This window comes from Schistocerca gregaria, chromosome 3, assembly GCF_023897955.1.
Source record: "Schistocerca gregaria isolate iqSchGreg1 chromosome 3, iqSchGreg1.2, whole genome shotgun sequence".
Lineage (NCBI taxonomy): Eukaryota > Metazoa > Arthropoda > Insecta > Orthoptera > Acrididae > Schistocerca > Schistocerca gregaria.
In genome coordinates, this window is record NC_064922.1 from 408210440 (window position 1) to 408233553 (window position 23114).

The following is a 23114-nucleotide window of genomic DNA, read 5'->3' on the forward strand; positions in this document are numbered from 1 at the left end:
CACGTAAACCGCAGCTGTCATGGTGTCTTAGAAGAATTCTGCCCTAGAAAATCAGCCACACTGGGGAAGGAGACCAGACAGCTAGGTCATCGGTCTCATCGGATTAGGGAAGGAAGTCGGCCGTGCCCTTTCAAGGGAACCATCCCGGCATTTTCCTGGAGCGATTTAGGGAAATCACGGAAAACCTAAATCAGGATGGCCGGACGCGGGATTGAACTGTCGTCCTCCCGAATGCGAGTCCAGTGTCTAACCACTGCGCCACCTCGCTCGGTGAGACTTTACTAGAACATGTATGTTTGATATATGCGAGCCATCAAAAAGCTTCGGTTTGATGGCGTTGCTGCACCCTGTATTCAACCAGGACTACTCCTATACGGGGCTATAAGCACAGACAAATAGGCAAGGGGATACTGTGAGCTTGGAACGGAAACTTTTTTTTTTCACCCTTTATATCTTAAAGAGTAATACACACTAAAAAAGACAACCTTTAAGGTTTATTTTTCACATTTACTTTAGATTTTTGATAGATTAAAATTTAAAATAATGATCGCGTAAGCCGTAATTATCCTTCCAAAAAAGTGCAGTGTAGGTTATTGAGCAGTTTCAAACGTAAGTAGTTCTTGTACGGCAAATTCCGAAATATTCTGACCTTCTGAGAGCTACGTTGCAATCAGGGAGACACGAATTTGTGTCCTGTTTTCTTTGCCAGTATATTGTCTCGACTTTTCCAAGAGATTTATAGGTAAAAAATACGTAATTAATGCAAATAAAACACAACTAAATTAAAATTACAGCATCAATTTTTGTACCTACAGTATTAGTGACGAAAGATAGTAGCAGACTATAGTCTGTGCATGTTTCGAGCAGTCGTTCTCTTGGATGACGGCTTGTCCATACACGACCAAGTACCTGATTTACATACGAATAAAGGTGATTCATCCAACCAGACGACAGGTTTCCATTGATCCAGAGTCCGGTCTCGATGCGATTGTACTTACGGTGCTCTTGCCTATTCGGCTCGTAATTGACGCCATCGTTGGGGCAGCGTGAGAACAAGTCAGGATCATCTACTGCTGCGCCCCATCTTCAACAATGCATGCTGAACGGCGTGCGACGAAACACGCAAGCAGCGGCATTTCACTTTGTTTTTAGATCTGCCTTAGATAGCTGTCTATCCTTCTTCACAGAGCGGGCAAGCGTCCGACCTCCAAGTTCTGTGATGAGGCGTCTATCGCAACACCTTGGCATCTACTAGTGGTTTCAACGTCATTCAATCCCTTTCTGTAGATGCTTACAGCTGTAGCACACAAACAGCCGACCAGTTACGCCGTTTGCGAGATGCATGTTTTCAGGCATTGGTCTATAACAATCTGCCCTTTGCACTGGCATAAAAGACGAGCAACTGTATTTTATTATTTATTTCAGTTTCTTGTCACAGTTGCATATACTTAACGGTGATTAGTTTTGATCACTCCATTCATCATCAGACCATTGGGTACACCAAAAGGTTTATCACTAGTGGAAATTATAAAAAAGATGTTGAAATATACAAAAGTAATCAAGCACGCTGTATACAAAGCTCACAGAAGTTCATTGTAAGGGGTATGTTATATCTGGGTCTTTGTGATTTTTTTTTTTTCGCCAACTTCTGACTGATTTGATTTGACATGTGACCCATCACGAATTCTTCTCATGTGACAACGTTTTCATCTCAGAGTAGCACTTGCAACGTACGTCCTCAGTTATTCTCTAAATGTATTCCAATCTCTTGTTTACTTTCAGTTCTCTCACTAGTCTGATATGGTCCAGTACGAATTCCTCCCCTGCGTCAACCTTTTCATCTTAGAGCAGCAGTTGCGACGTTCATCCTCAATTATTTGTTGGATACATTCCAGTTTCTTTCTGCCTCTACAGTTTTTACCCTCTACAAATTCTTGCACTACCGTCGAAGCTGTGGCCTGATGTCTCAGGAGATGTCCTATCATGCCCTCCCTTCTTCTTGTCACTGTGTTCCATATATTCATTTCATCACTGATTCTGGGGAGAATCTCCTCATTCCTTACTTTATAGGTCTACCTAATTTTCAATGTTCTTCTGCAGCACCACGTAAGTTTCTATTCCCTTTTTTCCGGTTACCCCACGGACCATGTCTCATTACCACCAAAAGCTGTGATACAAACGTACACTCTCAGATAAAGATATGTGTTTGATACTAGTACACTTCTCTTGCCCAGGAATGAATGCCCTTTTCACCGGTTCTAGTTCCTTGCACTTCCTTAGCTTCAGTTCGCATTTTATCTAATTGGCCTTTAATATTATCACGAGGTTTTTGTGTTGTATTGTTAGTTTCTTTCAACTCCAGTGTTGTGGGCCCATCAAATTCTTTTTACCCTTGTGTTATGCGCCCTTCTATTCGCTTTTCTGATTCCTGAGATTGTTGTAATAAACGCTGCAACATTCCAAATATTTTGGCGTTTTCATCTACACCATTTTCGCTAGTTGCCATCTGATGTAACCGTTACCTATCTCGTTTTTCATGAAGCGTTCCCATCGTTTCCGAACATCCGAACATAGTGTGGGAGCACTAACACCCGTTCTTTCATGCAATAGCAAACCCGCCTCATCCAATATGATTACGTCTGGTTCAATATGCTGAAAATTACTATCTACAAACTCAGCGTCTGATTCATTAGGCACACTGTTCTCGTGTCCATTGTATGGACCATATTGAACATAATGTGTTGCATTTTCGGTCTCATTCGGTATTTCTACGTGTTCTGTCTCATGTTGTTCACGCTGATATACCTGTTGCATGTCCAACTCGATCCTAACAAGATCTTCCATGACTTCCCTTTGTCTTAATCTATTATTCTCTGCCATTTTTGAACATTCCACTAAGCGTTGCGGTTCGTGAATTTTCCAAACCTGACTAAGCGTTAACATCTGATCATATGACTAGATTCTACTCCAAAATATCATCCATGGTCCAATATTCAATATCTGAACCCATTTCCTCGTCTTTGATATAGAATTTTGGTTACTGGAGTTGAGTCAGAACTCAACACAACCCAATTTAACGATGTGTTGGGCCAGCAAACAAGAAATACATGAATACAATTCTATCTACACTTCCTAAACAGTTGAGTCACATTTACATTTATGTTTTTACCACTTTGCGTCAGCTTATTATTTGGGAGGATTATGTGTTTTGTACCTACCAAAAGAAAAGCCTCAATCTATCAGAATCCTGTAATTTCGAATCCTGGCAGGATCGCCATTTGTGAAAAGTGCACAAACGGACAAAACATCGCAAGTGTCTTCTCAAAACTGGTTCAAATGGCTGTGAGGACTATGGGATCCAACATCTGAGGTCATCAGTCCCCTATAACTTAAACCTAACTAACCTAAGGACATCACATACATCCATGCCCGAGGCAGTATTAGAACCTGCGACTGTAGCAGTCATGCAGTTCCAGACTGAAGTGCCTAGAACAGCTTGGCCACACCGGCTGGCCTGTCTTGTCAAGCCCACGGTGTTAAATAGACATTCTATGTAAATATGAATCTGGCCCTGTAAGGCAGCAAATGTTAGGTATAATTAGAAATGCTACTGTCACGTAACTAGAACGCATAAATTAATAAAAGTGAAAGTCTGGGATCTATTCTAGAAAGGCAAAACAGCTATTCTCTTTTTCAATCTATATATAATTTATCACTGTGCTTTCAGGGCAAGTGATACACAACAATCATGTTCAGTTGCCTCCAACACTCAATAATAAAATATTTAACTCTTGGACATATTGAACTGGCGATTCTTAAATCGTCATCTCTCCATGTGAAAAATTTTATCACAGGAGAAAATGATTAACAATCTTCATCAGCTAACTTACATCTCTGATGGTGTAGCTGGTCAATGCACTGAGTTTATTTTTTAAACCAGTGAAAACCTCCCATATACTCAATGTTAGGTTAGATTAGTAACCTAGCTTTTGGTATTCGATGGTCAAAGCGTGCGCAAACAGGAGTGAGCAAAATCTCAACTCAACATTTACTATGGCCTAATGCGCGATGGTACTTTACCAAGTATGATCTGAAAAGGTGTTGTCTCCATGCTGGATCTGAAATGCTAATTCCCTTCTCTGACCTTGACTGAATTCACTCAGTCTCAACTTTCCTGCATTCCACACGACGTTAATTTCTCCCTAGGCGAAATAATGGCTATTGCACACTCGCTAAGGGTTGGAGCAATGTGCACAATTTCTTTGCCCACAAAAATTCCCTGAGTAACAATCAACTACCTTTTTTGCTGTCTGTCACAACTATACGTGAAGCATATCGTCCACACTTCACAGAAGCAGAGCTCTCAACACCCTCACTAGTTACCACACACTTGTGCGGTCTGCTGCGGGATGAGAGAGATTTCTAGAAATTTTAGTTCTTAAAATGCTTTCCTTTAACGGATATCTCTCCACCGTGTAACATCGGCATCGCCCCGTATGGGTTCAGCCAATCGCTGTCTCATTAGAGATGAACTTTATTTTTCTTGCCAGGTCGCCGATTATCCCTCATACAGCTGTCCAGCCACTTACCCTCAGTCCCGACTGTATTTTGGTTAAAAGGAATAATGTAGTGTTCAGGCCTTATCCCTTTCTGCATTGAAGCTCGCTGGTCTCCTGTTAAGTGGGGTTTTCCAATGCCATTAACCACCTGCTCGGTTTGTCTCCAAATTTCCTTTCACTTTAACTTATTTATGCATGCCCCTGTCCACTTATTGGTAGATATTGTTGTGTTAGCTTTCGATACATGAGATTACTGCAATTGCTTTTTGTTGATATAAAGTTCTTATCTGAGGATGTCATGCTGTATCTTACTGTCATTATGGATCAAGCTCTTGTAAGGTCCTTATAATCCAGATGCCTTACACTGCCTGACTCCCTTCTCAACCACTGCCCCCCTTTCATGCCTCTGCACACTTATAACTGTATCTGGTTTCAGCACAAGTTGTAAACAGCCTTCGCCCCCTGCATTTTACACCTACTGCCGGTCGGTGTGGCCGTGCGGTTCTGGCGCTTCAGTCTGCAACCGCGCGACCGCTACGGTCGCAGATTCGAATCCTGCCTCGGGCATGGATATCTGTGATGTCCTTAGGTTAGTTAGGTTTAAGTAGTTCTAAGTTCTAGGGGACTGATGACCACAGATGTTAAGTCCCATAGTGCTCATGGCCATTTGAACCATTTTTTTACACCTACTACCTTCAGAATTTCGAAGAGAGTATTCCAGGCAACATTGTCAAAAATTTCCCTTAAGTCTACAACTGCTACAAACATAAGTTTGCCTTTCCTTAACTTACCTTCTAAGATAAGCTGTAGAACCAGTATTTCCTTGAGTGATTCTTCATTTCTCTGGAATCCAAACTAATCTTCCCGGAGGTAGGTTTCTACCAGTTTTTCCATTCTTGATCACCAATTCATGTTAGTATTTTGCAATCATGTGCTATTACTCTGACAGTTCGGCAATATTGACAATCCCTAATCCAATTACGCTTCAAGATTGCGAGATAAAGAGTGAACACAGGTTAAATGTATCATGTAATGCACCACGGATAAAGTGACACAGAAATAAAATTGTAAGACTATATTAAAACAGGGCACAATTCATGTTTTTCTTATTTATGTACTGGGTAAAACGCCCCAGCAGTATCTTGAGTATTTTTTTTTATTTATTTATCAGGTACTGTGGGACTATGTGAGCCAACGTTACTTGGAACTACCTTGTAAATAGTTTACAGAACACTGATTAGAAAGTTGGTAAAGTCTTAACAGACACCGAGAAGAATTGTTAGAGTGTAAACAACTAAACAACACATTAAAGGGAAAATTTCTCAAAAGCGCGAGAATAGAAGGAGAGTGCCACAACTAAATCATTGAGCTTACATCTGAAGACTTGCGGTTTTTCACGCAATTTTTTTCGTTCTGCTGGAATGCTGTTAAAAACGAAACTTGCTGAATAAAGCAATGCTTGACGATATGTCACCGAAGTGCACATTGTTTTTCCTTTGATTGTTTATTAATGAATGTAGCAATTCCTTGTGAATGAGAAACCATTGTCAACAACAACAAATCCCATGGTGGACTATGTGTACCGAGGTGGTGGAATTATAGTTCCCTGACAGCGGAACAAGAGCCTACCCTAACCTCGTGGACCTGCCCCATCACTCTTTTTTATACTAATAATATTCGTAGTGACAGCACAGACATACGAAGTCATAGAGTAAGACCAAGCAAAGTAAAGAAGCTTCTGTGTTTCAGGGTTAGCTGCATTGTATATTAACCTTGTAGTGAATCATTCAGATTCTGCACAAGACCTTCAACGATGTATTTCCAAAGAAGATCTTCGTCTAATCTCACTCCTTAGAATCTAAAATCACGACTTCACTGGTTATTTGAAAACCTTGCGATAGTACGATTTAACTTTTACAAGGTTTCCGAGCTAGTAACTGTACGTGTAGCATTTTGTTTACTCGTTGATCTGGTCCCTGAAAGCCACGTGTTGCTGCCATTGACCAACCCACTCGCTTACATTGCACTGCACGTCTTTCAGAAAGGACTTGTGTCATCTAAAACGAGAAAATTCTGTGAATTATCCGTCTTCATTAGTTGATATATACCAATTAATCCCAATGGCGTAGCACAGAAAACTACTGTAGGCCCCCTCCCCTTCCTCACCATCCTTTTTCACAAGACAAAAGTCAGATTCTGATCTCCTTCATGTTAGCTGATATTCGGGGACAACCTTCTGCTTCTTACTTTCCAGATACGAGCTTTTATCTTAATTCCATGGTGTATCAGCCAAGGCATTTCCTACTAAAATAGCATACACTATAGAGTTTCACTCTTCGGAGTTGTTATTTTGATGGTTAATCAGAAAGAAAAAAGGATGTGATGACTCATCTAAATCTTTCAAACCGATCTGAATGTTTTTACTCCACAGTTCCAGGAGTAACGTAGAAGGAAATATCCTCGGAGTAGCGAAGCAACTTAAATCACTTAATAAAAGCAAGTCTTCTGGTCCAGACTGTACACCAGTTAGGTTTCTTTCGGAGTATGCTGATGCATTAGCTCCATATTTAACAATCATATACAACAGTTGGCTCGACGAAAGATCCGTACCCAAATACTGGAAAGTTGCACAGGTCACACCAATATTCAAGAAAGGTAGTAGGAGTAATTCACTTAACTACAGGCCCATATCATTAACGCCGATATGCAGCAGGATTTTGGAACATACACTCCTGGAAATTGAAATAAGAACACCGTGAATTCATTGTCCCAGGAAGGGGAAACTTTATTGACACATTCCTGGGGTCAGATACATCACATGATCACACTGACAGAAGCACAGGCACATAGACACAGGCAACAGAGCATGCACAATGTCGGCACTAGTACAGTGTATATCCACCTTTCGCAGCAATGCAGGCTGCTATTCTCCCATCGAGACGATCGTAGAGATGCTGGATGTAGTCCTGTGGAACGGCTTGCCATGCTATTTCTCCTGGCGCCTCAGTTGGACCAGCGTTCGTGCTGGACGTGCAGAGCGCGTGAGACGACGCTTCATCCAGTCCCAAACATGCTCAATGGGGGACAGATCCGGAGATCTTGCTGGCCAGGGTAGTTGACTTACACTTTCTAGAGCACGTTGGGTGGCACGGGATACATGCGGACGTGCATTGTCCTGTTGGAACAGCAAGTTCCCTTGCCGGTCTAGGAATGGTAGAACGATGGTTTCGATGACGGTTTGGATGTACCGTGCACTATTCAGTGTCCCCTCGACGATCACCAGAGGTGTACGGCCAGTGTAGGAGATCGCTCCACACACCATGATGCCGGATGTTGGCCCTGTGTGCCTCGGTCGTATGCTGTCCTGATTGTGGCGCTCACCTGCACGGCGCCAAACACGCATACGACCATCATTGGCACCAAGGCAGAAGCGACTCTCATCGCTGAAGACGGCACGTCTCCATTCGTCCCTCCATTCACGCCTGTCGCGACACCACTGGAGGCGGGCTGCACGATGTTGGGGCGTGAGCGGAAGACGGCCTAACGGTGTGCGGGACCGTAGCCCAGCTTCATGGAGACGGTTGCGAATCGTCCTCGCCGATACCCCAGGAGCAACAGTGTCCCTAATTTGCTGAGAAGTGGCGGTGCGGTCCCCTACGGCACTGCGTAGGATCCTATGGTCTTGGCGTGCATCCGTGCGTCGCTGCAGTCCGGTCCCAGGTCGACGGGCACGTGCACCTTCCGCCGACCACTGGCGACAACATCGATGTACTGTGGAGACCTCACGCCCCACGTGTTGAGCAATTCGGCGGTACGTCCACCCGGACTCCCGCATGCCCACTATACGCCCTCGCTCAAAGTCCGTCAACTGCACATACGGTTCACGTCCACGCTGTCGCGGCATGCTACCAGTGTTAAATACTGCGATGGAACTCCGTATGCCACGGCAAACTGGCTGACACTGACGGCGGCGGTGCACAAATGCTGCGCAGCTAGCGCCATTCGACGGCCAACACCGCGGTTCCTGGTGTGTCCGCTGTGCCGTGCGTGTGATCATTGCTTGTACAGCCCTCTCGCAGTGTCCGGAGCAAGTATGGTGGGTCTGACACACCGGTGTCAATGTGTTCTTTTTTCCATTTCCAGGAGTGTATATTGTGTTCGAACATTGTGAATTTACTCGAAGAAAACGGTCTTTTAACACACAGTCAACATGGTTTTAGAAAGTATTGTATTTGTGAAACACGACTAGCACTTTATTCGCATGAAGCGTTGAGTGCCAACTGATTTCAGATCGATTCCGTATCTCTGGATTTCCGGAAGGCTTTTGAAACTCTACCACACAAGCGATTTGTAGTGAAATTGCGTGCTTATGGGATATTGTCTCAGTTATGTGACTGGATTTGTCATTTCCTGTCAAATAGGTCACAGTTCGTAATAATTGACGGAAAGTCATCGAGTAAAACGGAAGTGGTTTCTGGCGTTCCCCAAGGGAGTTTTATATGCCCTTTCCTGTTCTTTATCTATTTAAACAATTTGGGAGACAATCTGAGCTGCCGACGTACGTTGTTTGCAGATGACGCTATCATTTATCGCCTAATAAAGTCATCAGAAGATCAAAACAAATTGCAAAATGATTTATAAAAGAAATCTGAATGGTGCGAAAATTGGCAGTTGACCCTAAATAACGAAAAGAGTGAGGTCATCCACATGAGTGCTAAACGGAATTCGTTAAACTTCCTTTACACGATAAATCAATCAAATCTAAAATTCAACTAAATACCTAGGAATTATAATTACGAACAACTTAAACTGGATGGAACACGGCCGGCCGAACAGTTCTAGGCGTTTCAGTCTGGAACCGCGCGACCGCTACGGTCGCAGGTTCGAATCCTGCCTCGGTCATGAATGTGTGTGATGTCCTTAGGTTAGTTAGGTTCAAGTAGTTGTACGTTCTAGTTGACTGATGATCTCAGATGTTTACCCGATAGGAATGGCGGAGTACACCGAAAAAGTTCAAAGGAGGGCAGCACGTTTCGTATTATCTCGAAATATGGGAGAAAGTGCACTGAAATCATACAGTATTTGGGCTGGATATCATTAATAGAAGGAAATTTTTCGTTGCGACGGAATCTTCTCACGAAATTGCAATCAACAACTTTGTCCTCTGAATACGTAAATATTTTGTTGACACTGTCCTACATAGCGAGAACGATCACCACGACAAAATAAGGGAAAACAGAGCTCGTACGGAAAGATATAGGTGTTTGTTCTTTCCGCGCGGTATACGAGATTGGAATAAGAGAGAATTTTGAAAGTGGTTCGATGAACCCTCCGCCAGGCACTTAAATGTGATTTGCAGATTATCCACGTAGATGAGAAGTAGAGTTCTGTATGCAAGCCTTGTGGATTATGTAAGACGTGTATCCATTCTCCTCATCTTCTCCGTCTTCTTTCTCTCCTTTACCCTCATCTTCTTCCTCTTATCATTTTAATTCCCCTTTTTCTTTGGAAATATCTTCATCTTCTTATACTTCCTCCTCCTCCACATCTCCGTAATCCCCATCATGAGCCTTCCCACCATTCGCCTCTCTGTCTGCTTTTCCGCACCTTCTTCTTTAGACTCGACTGATGTCTTAGTGGTTGTAACTTCTGATTTTTGAAGTCGCTGTTTCCTACAACTTTGTCTGCAGATATTTCAGAGTTATTTTCCTTTGAACTCAGTTTTACCAGAGAGGTTCGAAATGTAGCCTATTTCAGGTAGTAGTAGACAATGATTGCTACGTATGCTGACGGCCAGTGTGCACTCCTCCAATCGGTGTGTCAGTCCGTTAATCAGAGGCAGTTTTTCCTCATCCAATTACTATTCGACACCGACGCTGTTAGTAGGTTGAAGTAAGTCCCCAACATCAGGTCAGAGGGCAGCAAGTGACTTGCGAGCACCTTATACCGGCAAATTCCCGTGTCTCCTTCAATAGCATTTCAGTATCTCCATTAATGTTTACAATGGATCACCAAGCCACACTCTGTACTGTTCCGTTAACTACACTCCTGGAAATTGAAATAAGAACACCGTGAATTCATTGTCCCAGGAAGAGGAAACTTTATTGACACATTCCTGGGGTCAGATACATCACATGATCACACTGACAGAACCACAGGCACATAGACACAGGCAACAGAGCATGCACAATGTCGGCACTAGTACAGTGTATATCCACCTTTCGCAGCAATGCAGGCTGCTATTATCCCATGGACACGATCGTAGAGATACTGGATGTAGTCCTGTGGAACGGCTTGCCATGCCATTTCCACCTGGAGCCTCAGTTGGACCAGCGTTCGAGCTGGACGTGCAGACCGCGTGAGACGACGCTTCATCCAGTCCCAAACATGCTCAATGGGGGACAGATCCGGAGATCTTGCTGGCCAGGGTAGTTGACTTACACCTTCTAGAGCATGTTGGGTGGCACGGGATACATGCGGACGTGCATTGTCCTGTTGGAACAGCAAGTTCCCTTGCCGGTCTAGAAATGGTAGAACGATGGGTTCGATGACGGCCAGTGTAGCAGATCGCTCCCCACACCATGATGCCGGGTGTTGGCCCTGTGTTCCTCGGTCGTATGCAGTCCTGATTGTGGCGCTCACCTGCACGGCGCCAAACACGCATACGACCATCATTGGCACCAAGGCAGAAGCGACTCTCATCACTGAAGACGACACGTCTCCATTCGTCCCTACATTCACGCCTGTCGCGACACCACTGGAGGCGGGCTACACGATGTTGGGGCGTGAGCGGAAGACGGCCTAACGGTGTGCGGGACCGTAGCCCAGCTTCATGGAGACGGTTGCGAATGGTCCTCGCCGATACCCCAGGAGCAACAGTGTCCCTAATTTGCTGGGAAGTGGCGGTGCGGTCCCCTACGGCACTGCGTAGGATCCTACGGTCTTGGCGTGCATCCGTGCGTCGCTGCGGTCCGGTCCCAGGTCGACGGGCACGTGCACCTTCCGCCGACCACTGGCGACAACATCGATGTACTGTGGAGACCTCACGCCCCACGTGTTGAGCAATTCGGCGGTACCTCCACCCGGCCTCCCGCATGCCCACTATACGCCCTCGCTCAAAGTCCGTCAACTGCACATACGGTTCACGTCCACGCTGTCGCGGCATGCTACCAGTGTTAAAGACTGCGATGGAGCTCCGTATGCCACGGCAAACTGGCTGACACTGACAGCGGTGGTGCACAAATGCTGCGCAGCTAGCGCCATTCGACGGCCAACACCGCGGTTCCTGGTGTGTCCGCTGTGCCGTGCGTGTGATCATTGCTTGTACAGCCATCTCGCAGTGTCCGGAGCAAGTATGGTGGGTCTGACACACCGGTGTCAATGTGTTCTTTTTTCCATTTCCAGGAGTGTATTTGTATTCTTATTTTTTCATTATAATACTCCATAGTCCCACTTCCCTGGAATCAATGATTTCTATTCTTATGTATTTTCTTAAATATATAGCATTTTGCTAGTAAACGGTGTTGTTTCCGCCGGATAATAAAAGATGTTATTTGTGGACTAATATTCACATTTTCCAGAAATACGACTCTACTGCAGCTTTTTTTACTGCAAGAACTTTCTTTACATACCGTTACTGACGAAAGTAAGTGTTTTTCATGGGATTTAGTTCCAGCCTCAGTGATTACCTACCGGCCAACATTTTAAACGCAGCAATTTCGTTAGATTAATATAGGAGCTATGAACAACACATAACGAATTTTTCTTTCTCTTCGCAGTTTAGAAGACTAGTCGGCATGTTCTGCCTCCAGTGTGCAAGGAACGGAAAGAAAGAAGATGTCGTTTACGCTATGGAGATCAAAGATGACGCTGACATTGTACATGCATTCGAAAAGGTGAGCAACAGGGTAACGTACACCGCTCGCCATTTAACTTGCAACACGCTGGAGATGCGGAACAAACGTGAAACTGGTATTCCTAGAAATATTTTTCTTTTTAATTTTATTTACTTTCTATTTTCTTTTACTTGATTTTTATCGATACGACAACCGACCAAATGTTGAAAATGACACGGGGGGATCACCTTAGCGAAGTTTTGGGTTGAAAATGGGGAAATCCATTGAGATAAGCGACTTTGTCAAAGGGCAGATTTCTATTAGTCAGTGCGTGTGAACGAGTATCTCGACAACTGAAAAAATGGTCGAGTTTTCACGTGCTACGTAGTGAGCTTCTACGGAAAGAAGTAGAAGGACACTGAACTATCACTGTGCACAAAATGGAGGTTTCTCCACGACTTTTCACAGAACGTGGGGCTCGGTGGCTTGTCTGCTTTGTAAGGTGGGATATATGGTTACCTGTGGCATCTCTGCCGAAAGAGCACAATACTGGTGCACGCACATGTGTTTCGGAGCACACCGATCATAGTACATTGTTGAACATGGAGCTCCGCAGCAGACTACCCTTATGTGTTTACATGTTAACCCAACGACATCGTCAATTATGATTGCAATAGGCACGGGATTAGACCGTCGACCAATGGAAACCTGTCTGCTTTTCTGTTGAAACGCATTTTTGTTATACTAGGTGCATGGTCGTCTCCATAAACGCCGTCATCTAGGTGAATGGCGGATCAAAACGTCCAGCTCGCCACGGCCGCAGGCTGGTGGGAGCGGTTTTGCTATGGGAGACATTCTCCTGCGACTGCATGGGACCTGTGATAGTAATCGAAGACACGTTGACAGATGCGAACAACTTGCATCCCCGATGGCGATGTAATCTTTCGGCAGTATTATTGTCCATACCTCGGAGCCAAAACCCTACTAAGTGGTTTGAAGAGCATTGTAGTGCCCTCACGTTGATGTCTCGGCTACCAAACTCGCCTGATGTAAATCCTATGTAACCTATCTGGGTTTCTATCAGGCGGCATCACCACGTACGCAAATCACTGACCTGTTTTTTGCATGAATTACATGACCTGTGCGTAGACATCTAGTGCCACGTATCTCTGCAAGCCTACCAGCAAACTGTCAGATGAGATACGCAGAGTGATGTACTTCGTTCCAAAAACGCACAAACAAGCTAATTAGCATGTGGTCATAATGTTTTGGCTCATCAGTGTATACAATATGTTAAGACAATTTCAAATTTCTTACTATAATTAAGCATTGTGATGCTGAGAAAAAGAAAAATCTCCGTAAAATATCTACTTAAAAGTAATAAAAGTGGTTTTAAAAACCTATATACCATCCTTTGGTCACCTAATACATAGAGATAGGTTCATCTGGAATCCGGAAGGCATATACTACTGCTCTACTGTACTACACTGCATTGCTGGAGAATTAATTTGGTGACTTGTCATTCTAGACTACAATACTATACCACGTAACGTTACACAGCACTATATTACACTGCTGTTCTTGTTTTCAGAATCAAACTATATTTCCTCGTTTTATCTGTATGGTTACGCTGGCGTGCTGCAGCACTGCTCAAGATTCACAGGGGCTGCGCTGTCAAGCTACCCAAGATGTTTGGAGTGGGACATGACTTTCAGGGTCTAAGGGAAATACTTTCTGGTTCTCCCCGAAGGTCATCTCCTGGCTGATTCCGTAAGATTGATCGTACGTGGATGTTATGCCTTAGTACTTCTCGTTGATATGATGTATGGCCTCTCCTCGGTTGTCTCTCTGCCATGTACACTAGAAGTTTGTAAGCTGATATTATGAATGTTAGCAAGTCCAAGGTCTGTGGCAGCTCCTCATTCCCTATTTTGTATAGGCTGGTGGATTACCAAAGACTTTCCTATCCCGGTCTGTAACGTCTTGTCTAATGGTACACTCCCAGACGATAAGGTACTGGGTGCCTATTGCTTCACATCCCAAAGTATCTTTGATGAACAGGCGTATTTTCGCTATGTAGCTGGGAAATGGACCATGTCATGACAGGCAGTGTGTAGCACCTTTGGTCAAAAGAAAGTGTGATGTTCTTGATATTTCTTTTGCGTTAGACCCAACTGGTAGATTCGCTTCCCTGTTTATGCCCAGTCACAGATTTTTTTTTATATTCTCAGTCAATGGTTGCCTTTATTTTCTTATTTGATGTGGCTCTTGTGCTTAGTATCTCCTTTGTATTATTGTGTTCGCCTTTTTTGAGCCAATATTGTGCACCTTTTTCTTGGGACATGTCCACTGGAAGTATCTTCAATATCACTAGATGTTCCTCAATCCGTGTTGTTCTACATGCACCTGTCAGGCGCAGAAGTACACTTCTCTGTGCTCGCCGAAGCGCTTGTGCTGTTTTCACCTTCCTGGCTCTAGGAGCTCATACACTCGACCCGCCAGACTGGGTTGTCTCCGACTTTAATGCACACTCATGCTTGCGTTTCAACTCTACGGCGCCGTACCAGTACTGCAACCCTAAGGCAGCTCGTTACCCTAACACTATTAACAACGCAAATCCTGCAACGAACAAGCTGAACATCATTCCAATGAAATTTGGTAGTCATACGACAGATAATTTTCCGTCCACAGTAGCTCATGTATAGAAAGTTTAATTACAACCACACTGTATGTGAATGCTACGAGAACCTATTGTGCACATAGGTACAGGGTGTTTCAAAAATGACCTGTATATTTGAAACGGCAATTAAAACTAAACGAGCAGCGATAGAAATACACCATTTGTTGCAATATGCTTGGGACAACAGTACATTTTCAGGCGGACAGACTTTCGAAATTACAGTAGTTACAATTTTCAACAACAGATGGCGCTGCAAGTGATGTGAAAGATATAGAAGACAACGCAGTCTGTGGGTGCGCCATTCTGTACGTCGTCTTTCTGCTGTGTGCTGTTCACAACGTGCAAGTGTGCTGTGGACAACATGATTTATTCCTTAGAACAGAGGATTTTTCTGGTGTTGGAATTCCACCGCCTAGAACACAGTGTTGTTGCAAGAAGACGAAGTTTTCAACGAAGGTTTAATGTAACCAAAGGACCGAAAAGCGATACAATAAAGGATCTGTTTGATATATTTCAACGGACTGGGAACGTGACGGATGAACGTGCTGGAAAGGTAGGGCGACCGTGTACAGCAACCACAGAGGGCAACGCGCAGCTAGTGCAGCAGGTGATCCAACAGCGGCCTCGGGTTTCCGTTCGCCGTGTTGCAGCTGCGGTCCAAATGACGCCAACGTCCACGTATCGTCTCATGCGCCAGAGTTTACACCTCTATCCATACAAAATTCAAACGCGGCAACCCCTCAGCGCCGCTACCATTGCTGCACGAGATACATTCGCTAACGATATAGTGCACAGGATTGATGACGGCGATATGCATGTGGGCAGCATTTGGTTTACTGACGAAGCTTATTTTTACCTGGACGGCTTCGTCAATAAACAGAACTGGCGCATATGGGGAACCGAAAAGCCTCATGTTGCAGTCCCACCGTCCCTGCATCCTCAAAAAGTACTGGTCTGGGCCGCCATTTCTTCCTAAGGAATCATTGGCCCATTTTTCAGATCCGAAACGATTACTGCATCACGCTATCTGGACATTCTTCGTGAATTTGTGGCGGTACAAACTGCCTTAGACGACACTGCGAACACCTCGTGGTTTATGCAAGATGGAGCCTGGCCACATTGCACGGCCGACGTCTTTAATTTCCTGAATGAATATTTCGATGATCGTGTGATTGCTTTGGGCTATCCGAAACATACAGGAGGCGGCGTGGATTGGCCTCGCTATTCGCCAGACATGAACCCCTGTGACTTCTTTCTGTGGGGACACTTGAAAGACCAGGTGTACCGCCAGAATCCAGAAACAATTGAACAGCTGAAGCAGTACATCTCATCTGCATGTGAAGCCATTCCGCCAGACACGTTGTCAAAGGTTTCGGGTAATTTCATTCAGAGACTACACCATATTATTGCTACGCATGGTGTATATGTGGAAAATATCGTACTATAGAGTTTCCCAGACCGCAGCGCCATCTGTTGTTGACAATTGTAACTACTGTAATTTCGAAAGTTTGTCTGCCTGAAAATGTACTGTTGTCCCAAGCATATTGCAACTCAAAGGGTGTATTTCTATAGCTGCTCGTTTAGTTTGTATTGCCGTTTCAAATATACCGGTCATTTTTGAAACACCCTGTATGTGATCATTCTAATTCGTGATAGTATACAAATCTGTCGTGTGTCGTCACAGCCTATTTGCGCAGATGCTCGAAATCGAGTGTCTTCTACCTCCGCTTAATGAAGACGTCAAGTAATGTCTGCAGTTCCTCTGTGTTTGCAGCCAAATTGTTGACACTAAGCTGAATATGGATGAAGGTGCCTACCCAGCTGTTTTACTACTATGATCTAAAGATGTACATCCTTCAGAGTTTTCATACGTTTCGTAAACAGGCCGTGTTTCCGACCATAAACTTGCGCCTTTTCTCATGTCATATCCCCCAACGTTTATATTCTTTGCATAACGCCTGTTATTATCTGCAGGTTCTCCTTTCATTTCAGCATTTTCATAAATTTCCTTTATTAGTTCCTTCCTCTACTATATCTCGTTAAGTGTTGTGACACATCGAATTCGTTACACTTCAACTTGTTCTGAATTTAAAAGTCTGCTCATCTTTAAGTCTTCTTTGTCTAGAGTACGCATGCTGTCGGTTCCTTGCTTTCCTTCCTTCTTACTCCATTCCTTCTCTTCATTATCCCTATTGCTGTCCCTTTTATTTATAAGACTGGCAGCACGTAGTTTGATGTCTATGCGTACACTGAATGTGTCTATGTAAGGGGAAGAACTGTCTGCCGACCTGATAGTCGAAGAAATGATATCGATTTCGAAGACATGGGATATCGATTGCTACAGAGTTTTAGCATCAAACAAAGCAGAACAAATAACTGAGATTCGTTCCAAATTTTCAAGGACATTGGGAAAGGGGCAACTAAACAACTATTCAACACCATACACAGTCCGAAAGCCAAAGAGATGTGAGAACTTTCTCACAATCAGTTTGGCAGTTCACGCATCCACGTTGCTGTTGAAATAAGTAATGGGAACATGGCAAGAAATTCCTGTTAGGTTACGAACAATTTGGCTTCAAGAAAGGTGAAGACATCACAGAGGCTTGATAACGGAGGACAGTAATAATGATGAACAAATCATTTTCGGAGTACCTGTCAATCTAGAAAGAACCAGACAACGTAAAATGCTGAAAAAAGTGTGGGATTCTAACAAAATAGGAATAGTTTACAGGGAAAGCTACGTAATATACAAAATGAAATGAAGCAAGAAGGAACAATCAGCATGGGATTCCAATAGAAAACTGTTCGTCTTAAGAAAGCTGTAAGAAACGTCTGCAATCTTCCACCTCTTCTCTTCAGCCCATGCATCGAAGAAGAAATATTCAGTAGAGAGACTAAAATTCAGGATGAAAGGACGCCATGATAAGATTAGCTAATAACATTACTGTCCTTAGTAAAAATGACAAAGAATTATAGGAGTGAGTAAATAAAATCGAGATGAAAATAAGTAAAAGCGAAAGCAATAGGTTGCAACTGAAATGAAATTAACAATAAATATAACAAAAAAATTAGGGAAGACGTAGCAGACTAAAAGAACGAATACCGTTACCTTGGAAACAAAATAATATGTGCTGGATGACACAGACAGGAATTTGAACACGAAAACTCCAAGTACATAAGCCTGAAACACTTCGATTCGTGAAAGTGAATCATGGGCTGTGAGAAAATTAGAATGGAATAGTATCAGAGAGTCTGAGATTTGATGTTACAGGGGGAGGAGAAGATTAGTGTTTAACGTCCTGTCGACAAAGAGGTCATTAGAGACAGAGCACAAGCTCGGATTAGGGAAGGACTGGGAAAGAAATCTGCGGAGCCCTTTCAAAGGAACCATCGCGGCATTTGCCTGAAACGACTTAAGGAAATCACAGAAAATCCAAATCAGGATGGCCGGAGACGGGTTTGAACCGTCTTCCTCCCGATGTCCAGTGCCCATCAGTCCCACTGATGTTACAGAAGTATGTATAAAATTAAGCTTAATGTAAAGATAAGAAATAAAAAGGAAAGGAATGTATTGAAAAGACAGGGTATATTAAGGGATAGAAAACAGCACACCTGTTAAGGTATTCGGGAATTGCTGCCATGGAGCAAGAGGGAGACTCATTAGGCAAGCACTGAAGTGAATGACTCCAATAGGATTATATCCATCACATATTTGAGGATCAGGAGTATAAATGCTTCACTGAGATGAAGACAGCACAGAGAGTGGTGGCAGGCCGCATCAGACCATTCTGAAGACTGATTACGGAGAGATGAATTAACACAAAGGAAAATTAAAAAGCATCTCCATAAATTATACAAAAGGTGTTTTGAATCAGTACTCTCAGTTCAACGACTGAAATTCTGTTTTAGTTCAAGACACACAGTAAGGAACTAGCAATCAGTTACACAATATTGTACAAAACCTTCCACCACTGTGTAACCAAAACTTTCCATGTTTGGGCACATTTGTTGATCATTAGATATCTGGCTAAATTCATTATGATAATATCAAAATAATTATGATTTCGAACATGATTCGGTCAAAATGGATTTTGGGCCATTTGTGGGGACGAAAATAATAACTGACCAATATACACTGAAAAGGCAAAAAAACTGGTACACGTGGCTAATATCGTGTAGCGCCCCCAGGAGTACGCAGAAGTTCCGCAACACGATGTGGCATGTACTCGACTAATATCTGAAGTAGTGCTGGAGGGAACTGACACTGCCGCGTGGGATTAGCCGGGCGGTCTGAGGGGCTGCAGTCATGGACTGTGGGTTGCCGGCCGCAGCGCCTTATTCTGCCAGTTTACATATCTCTGATTTTGAATATGCATGCCTATTCCAGTTTCTTTGGTGTATCAAAACGTAATTGTGAGAACAAAACACCCACAGGAATACCAAGTCCTGAAACTACACCTTTGTTCGGACCTTAAGGAAGAGGAAGAAGATGTTCCTCTGTGTGCAACAGAGGCGCAGAGGGCGTTGTCGCCGCTTCCTGCAGAGGGCGTCAGCGCACAGCGCCGACCGTTGCTCGAGAACACGGAGCTGGAGGACCAGGTCGTTGGAACGGTAAGCCTGCCTCGATCAGATTACATACTTTTTCCCATTGATACATAGTGTGGATATCGTCAAGGATCTAAAACTTACAATAAAATAAAATACTTAATACATATTTACGGAAAACGGAAGGATGCTGTCCTTCCTCGGACCCTAAGTGAAATGACATTCTTTGATGTGGAATATGAGAAACAGTTTTAACCATCACCTAGAAAAAAATCAAGCTGTGACCTTGAAACTTAGTGCCAGTATTAGTGGTTCCCTACACCCGATGGCGTGACGGAAAGTAATGTTGCCGAATTTTTATGGGAAAATTATTCAAGTTTCTCATATAAAACGAACATTATTAAAATTATACATCTTTATTCTTCATATCTACATATTTGCAGCAATCTGCCTCTAGAAGGCTCCGAGTTGTAGCACATAACATGGCGGTGTGGAATATACGTAAGTCCTGAGTCGGACACAGCGTGCTGTAATCGAGTTTTGAATTTGAAGACTTCTTCCACACCTGGAGCATCTCCCCTTCAGCATGACAATGCCAGACCACGCACGAGCGCTGCCACATCTGTAAAAATTCGTCGTCTTCGGTTCGTTGCCATCGATCTTCCTCCATACAGGTCCCGACTTGGCCCTATCCGATTTTCATCTGTTCCCAAAACTTAAAGAAAACATTACAGGTCTTCGCTTTGATAGTGATGAAGCAGAGGTGAAGTACCTCCGTCAACAAACTCAAACGTTCCTCAATGACGGCATCGCGAGGATGGCCATGTTGAGAAATAAATATTTAGACATGAAGACTAAAGATGCAGAATGTTAATAACGTTTCTTTCATTTAATAAGCTATAAGAGCTTTCACATAAGAAATACAGATGTACTACAATCATGCTCATAAATTAAGGATAATTGCAAAATGTGGTGCCTCACAACGTGGCACTACACTGAACTGGTGCAGATATCATAGGCACACAGGGAACACACACAACACGGCACTGGTTATAAGCTGAGAAAACCGTCCCGAAACACATGTACTACAAAACGCCACTGTTTCCTGCGCATGTACACCGACATTAATATGGGATATGATCACTGATATGGGGCGCGCCGCTATCCTGTGATCTTGTTCAGAGCACGCACTGTAATCGATTATAGTTCGCTGTCCTGGTGCGGGTGGCGCTCCGGTGGCGATTTGCTATGACGTAGCTGTCGTGTGTTTGCGGTGGCCGGCGGAAAGCGAGAGGGTAGTTGGTTTTCCGAGTATTGCACGGAAACGTGAAGTTCGCTCTGCCTGTCCTGCTAGTGACTAGCACTAAGGTTGTTGTGCCTCGCAATACGAGCAGAGTGGTCTGGGGCGGAAGCGACTCGTCGCTGTGCTGTCCATGCGGTGGTGATTAATTGGAGTCGGCGTACTTGTTCTTCCTGCCTTTCTGATGTGGAGGTCCGGTGGGGTCCTGTGATACTCTGCCCCGGAGACAACTAGTTGCTGAATTTTGGAGTCGTCTGGCAGGTTAGGGTGTGGGCTCCGTTGGCTCTTCAGATTTTCCCCTGGAAGCTCCAGCAGCGGTTCCTGAACTTTTGTGATGTGGAACTTTTTGCTGTGAGTGTCTCGTTACGATATTTGTTAGTACTAATTTATTTGCTCAACTGGAGTCCTGCCTGGAGTTGCGTTAATGTATGGTACATTTGGCAGTCGATATTTTAGGTAAAGTCTGCCTAAGAAGGGCGGTTTTGGACAGTATATACATAGTGAATTACTGCTGCTTGGTATATGTGATCTTCTGGGACCTGAACAACACGATCTCGTCAACTTGGTTGTGTAACAGCATCTAGTGGTATGTTCTGTATTTTTTTTTTTTTTACTGTGTTATTATTAACTTGGTGGAATAGTCGCGTTTGGTGTCGTTAAGGCACTTCCAAGACTGTGGTTTGACTATTCATGTGCGCTTGGCTTTTATTGTTTCGTTTTAAGAAGCGATAATTGTTTGATATTTGCGTGTGTTGGCTTCTGGCACTTTTTAAGAGCGCCCGAGTTAACGGCGCCGTGGTTATCATATGCTGTCGGGATGTTATACTGTATTTTTGAATTTTATCTTGTGTTGATATTATCTGTCATGTGTTACAGAACATAACCAAGGTGCGTAAGTGATGGGCAGTTGTGGGAGGCATGTCGGGGAGCTCTTAGCGGTTTTTTTTTTGGGGGGGGGGGGGCATTTCTAGTGGTAAGGCTCACTCTAAAAGCACTATTGTAAAAGGTTCTTGATTTTACGGTGGCAATATGCAGTTATTGTTTTTAAAGCTCACTCTTTAACCAATTGCTAAGTCTTTTAGTTCTATGAATTTGTTGTTATTTAAGAGTTTAGTACTGGCAATTTAATAAATTGTGTACAGAGTCTGCTGTTTGTATATTATTGGGAGGAACTCCTTGGATAGTTGTCCTATATGAATGAACATTTGAATCACCACGCACACGTACACAGGCCGCACAACGGGTTGGCAATACTACGATCAGGTGGTCGAACAGCTGCTGGAGTATAGCCTTCCATTCTTGCGCCAGTGCCTGTCGGAGCACCTAAAGTGTCCTAGGGGTTTCAATACATGAAGCGATACGTCGACCGAAAGCATCCCAGACGTGTTCGATGGAGTTTGGGTCTGGAGAAAAGTCAGGCCTATCCATTCGCCTGACATGTTTCAAGGTACTCCTCCACAATGGCAGTTCGGTGGGGCCGTGCGTTATCATCCATCACGAGGAAGGTGGATACCATTGCACCCCTGAAAAGGCGGACTTACTGGTGCAAAGTGACGTCCGGATACACCTGACTTGTTACAATTCCTCTGTCAAAGACATGCAGGGGTCACGTGCACCAATTACAATCCCACCCCACACCATCAAACCACGACATCCATACAGGTCCCTTTTAGGACATTAAGGGTTTTGTATCTATTTCCTTGTTCACGCCAGATGAAAACTCGGCGAGAATCGCTGTTCAGACTATACCTGGACTCGTCCGTGAACATAACCTGATACCACTGTTCCAATGACCATGTACTGTGATCTTGACACCAGGCTTTATAGGTTCTTCAGTAACCAGGGGTCAGTGGAATGCACCTTGCAGATCCCCGGGCGATTAAACCATGCTTGTGCAGTTGTCTGTAGACTGTGTGTCTGGAGACAACTGTTCCACTGGCTGCGGTAAGGTCCCCAGCAAGGCTGCCTGCAGTACTCCGTAGCCGTCTGCGGGCACTTTGTGGCAAACGGAGGACCCGTGCTGCGACCTGCTGTTTTTGGCCAGCCTCCAGTCACTCTAGTATTCTAACCCTCATAACGTCATCAATATGTGTTCTTTGAGCCATTTTCAGCACACTGTCACCATTAGCACGTCTGAAAAGGTCTGCAAACTTCCTCGCTGCACCGTGCTCTGACATGCATCAACACACCTCTGT

The 23114-nt window shown here is 44.0% G+C and overlaps 1 protein-coding gene across 2 annotated transcripts in view; it reads left to right on the plus strand.

The window, feature by feature from the left end:
• Window positions 1-23114, plus strand: part of LOC126354546 (uncharacterized) — a 42098-nt gene that overhangs the window by 6271 nt on the left and 12713 nt on the right. Inside the window, exons 2-3 of one of the 2 annotated variants that reach the window (XM_050004286.1) lie at window positions 12338-12454; window positions 19509-19685. In XM_050004286.1, coding sequence (XP_049860243.1) covers window positions 12338-12454; window positions 19509-19685 — 294 coding nt within the window. The remainder of the gene's footprint in view (window positions 1-12337; window positions 12455-19508; window positions 19686-23114) is intronic. The other variant, XM_050004287.1, reaches the window with a different exon arrangement.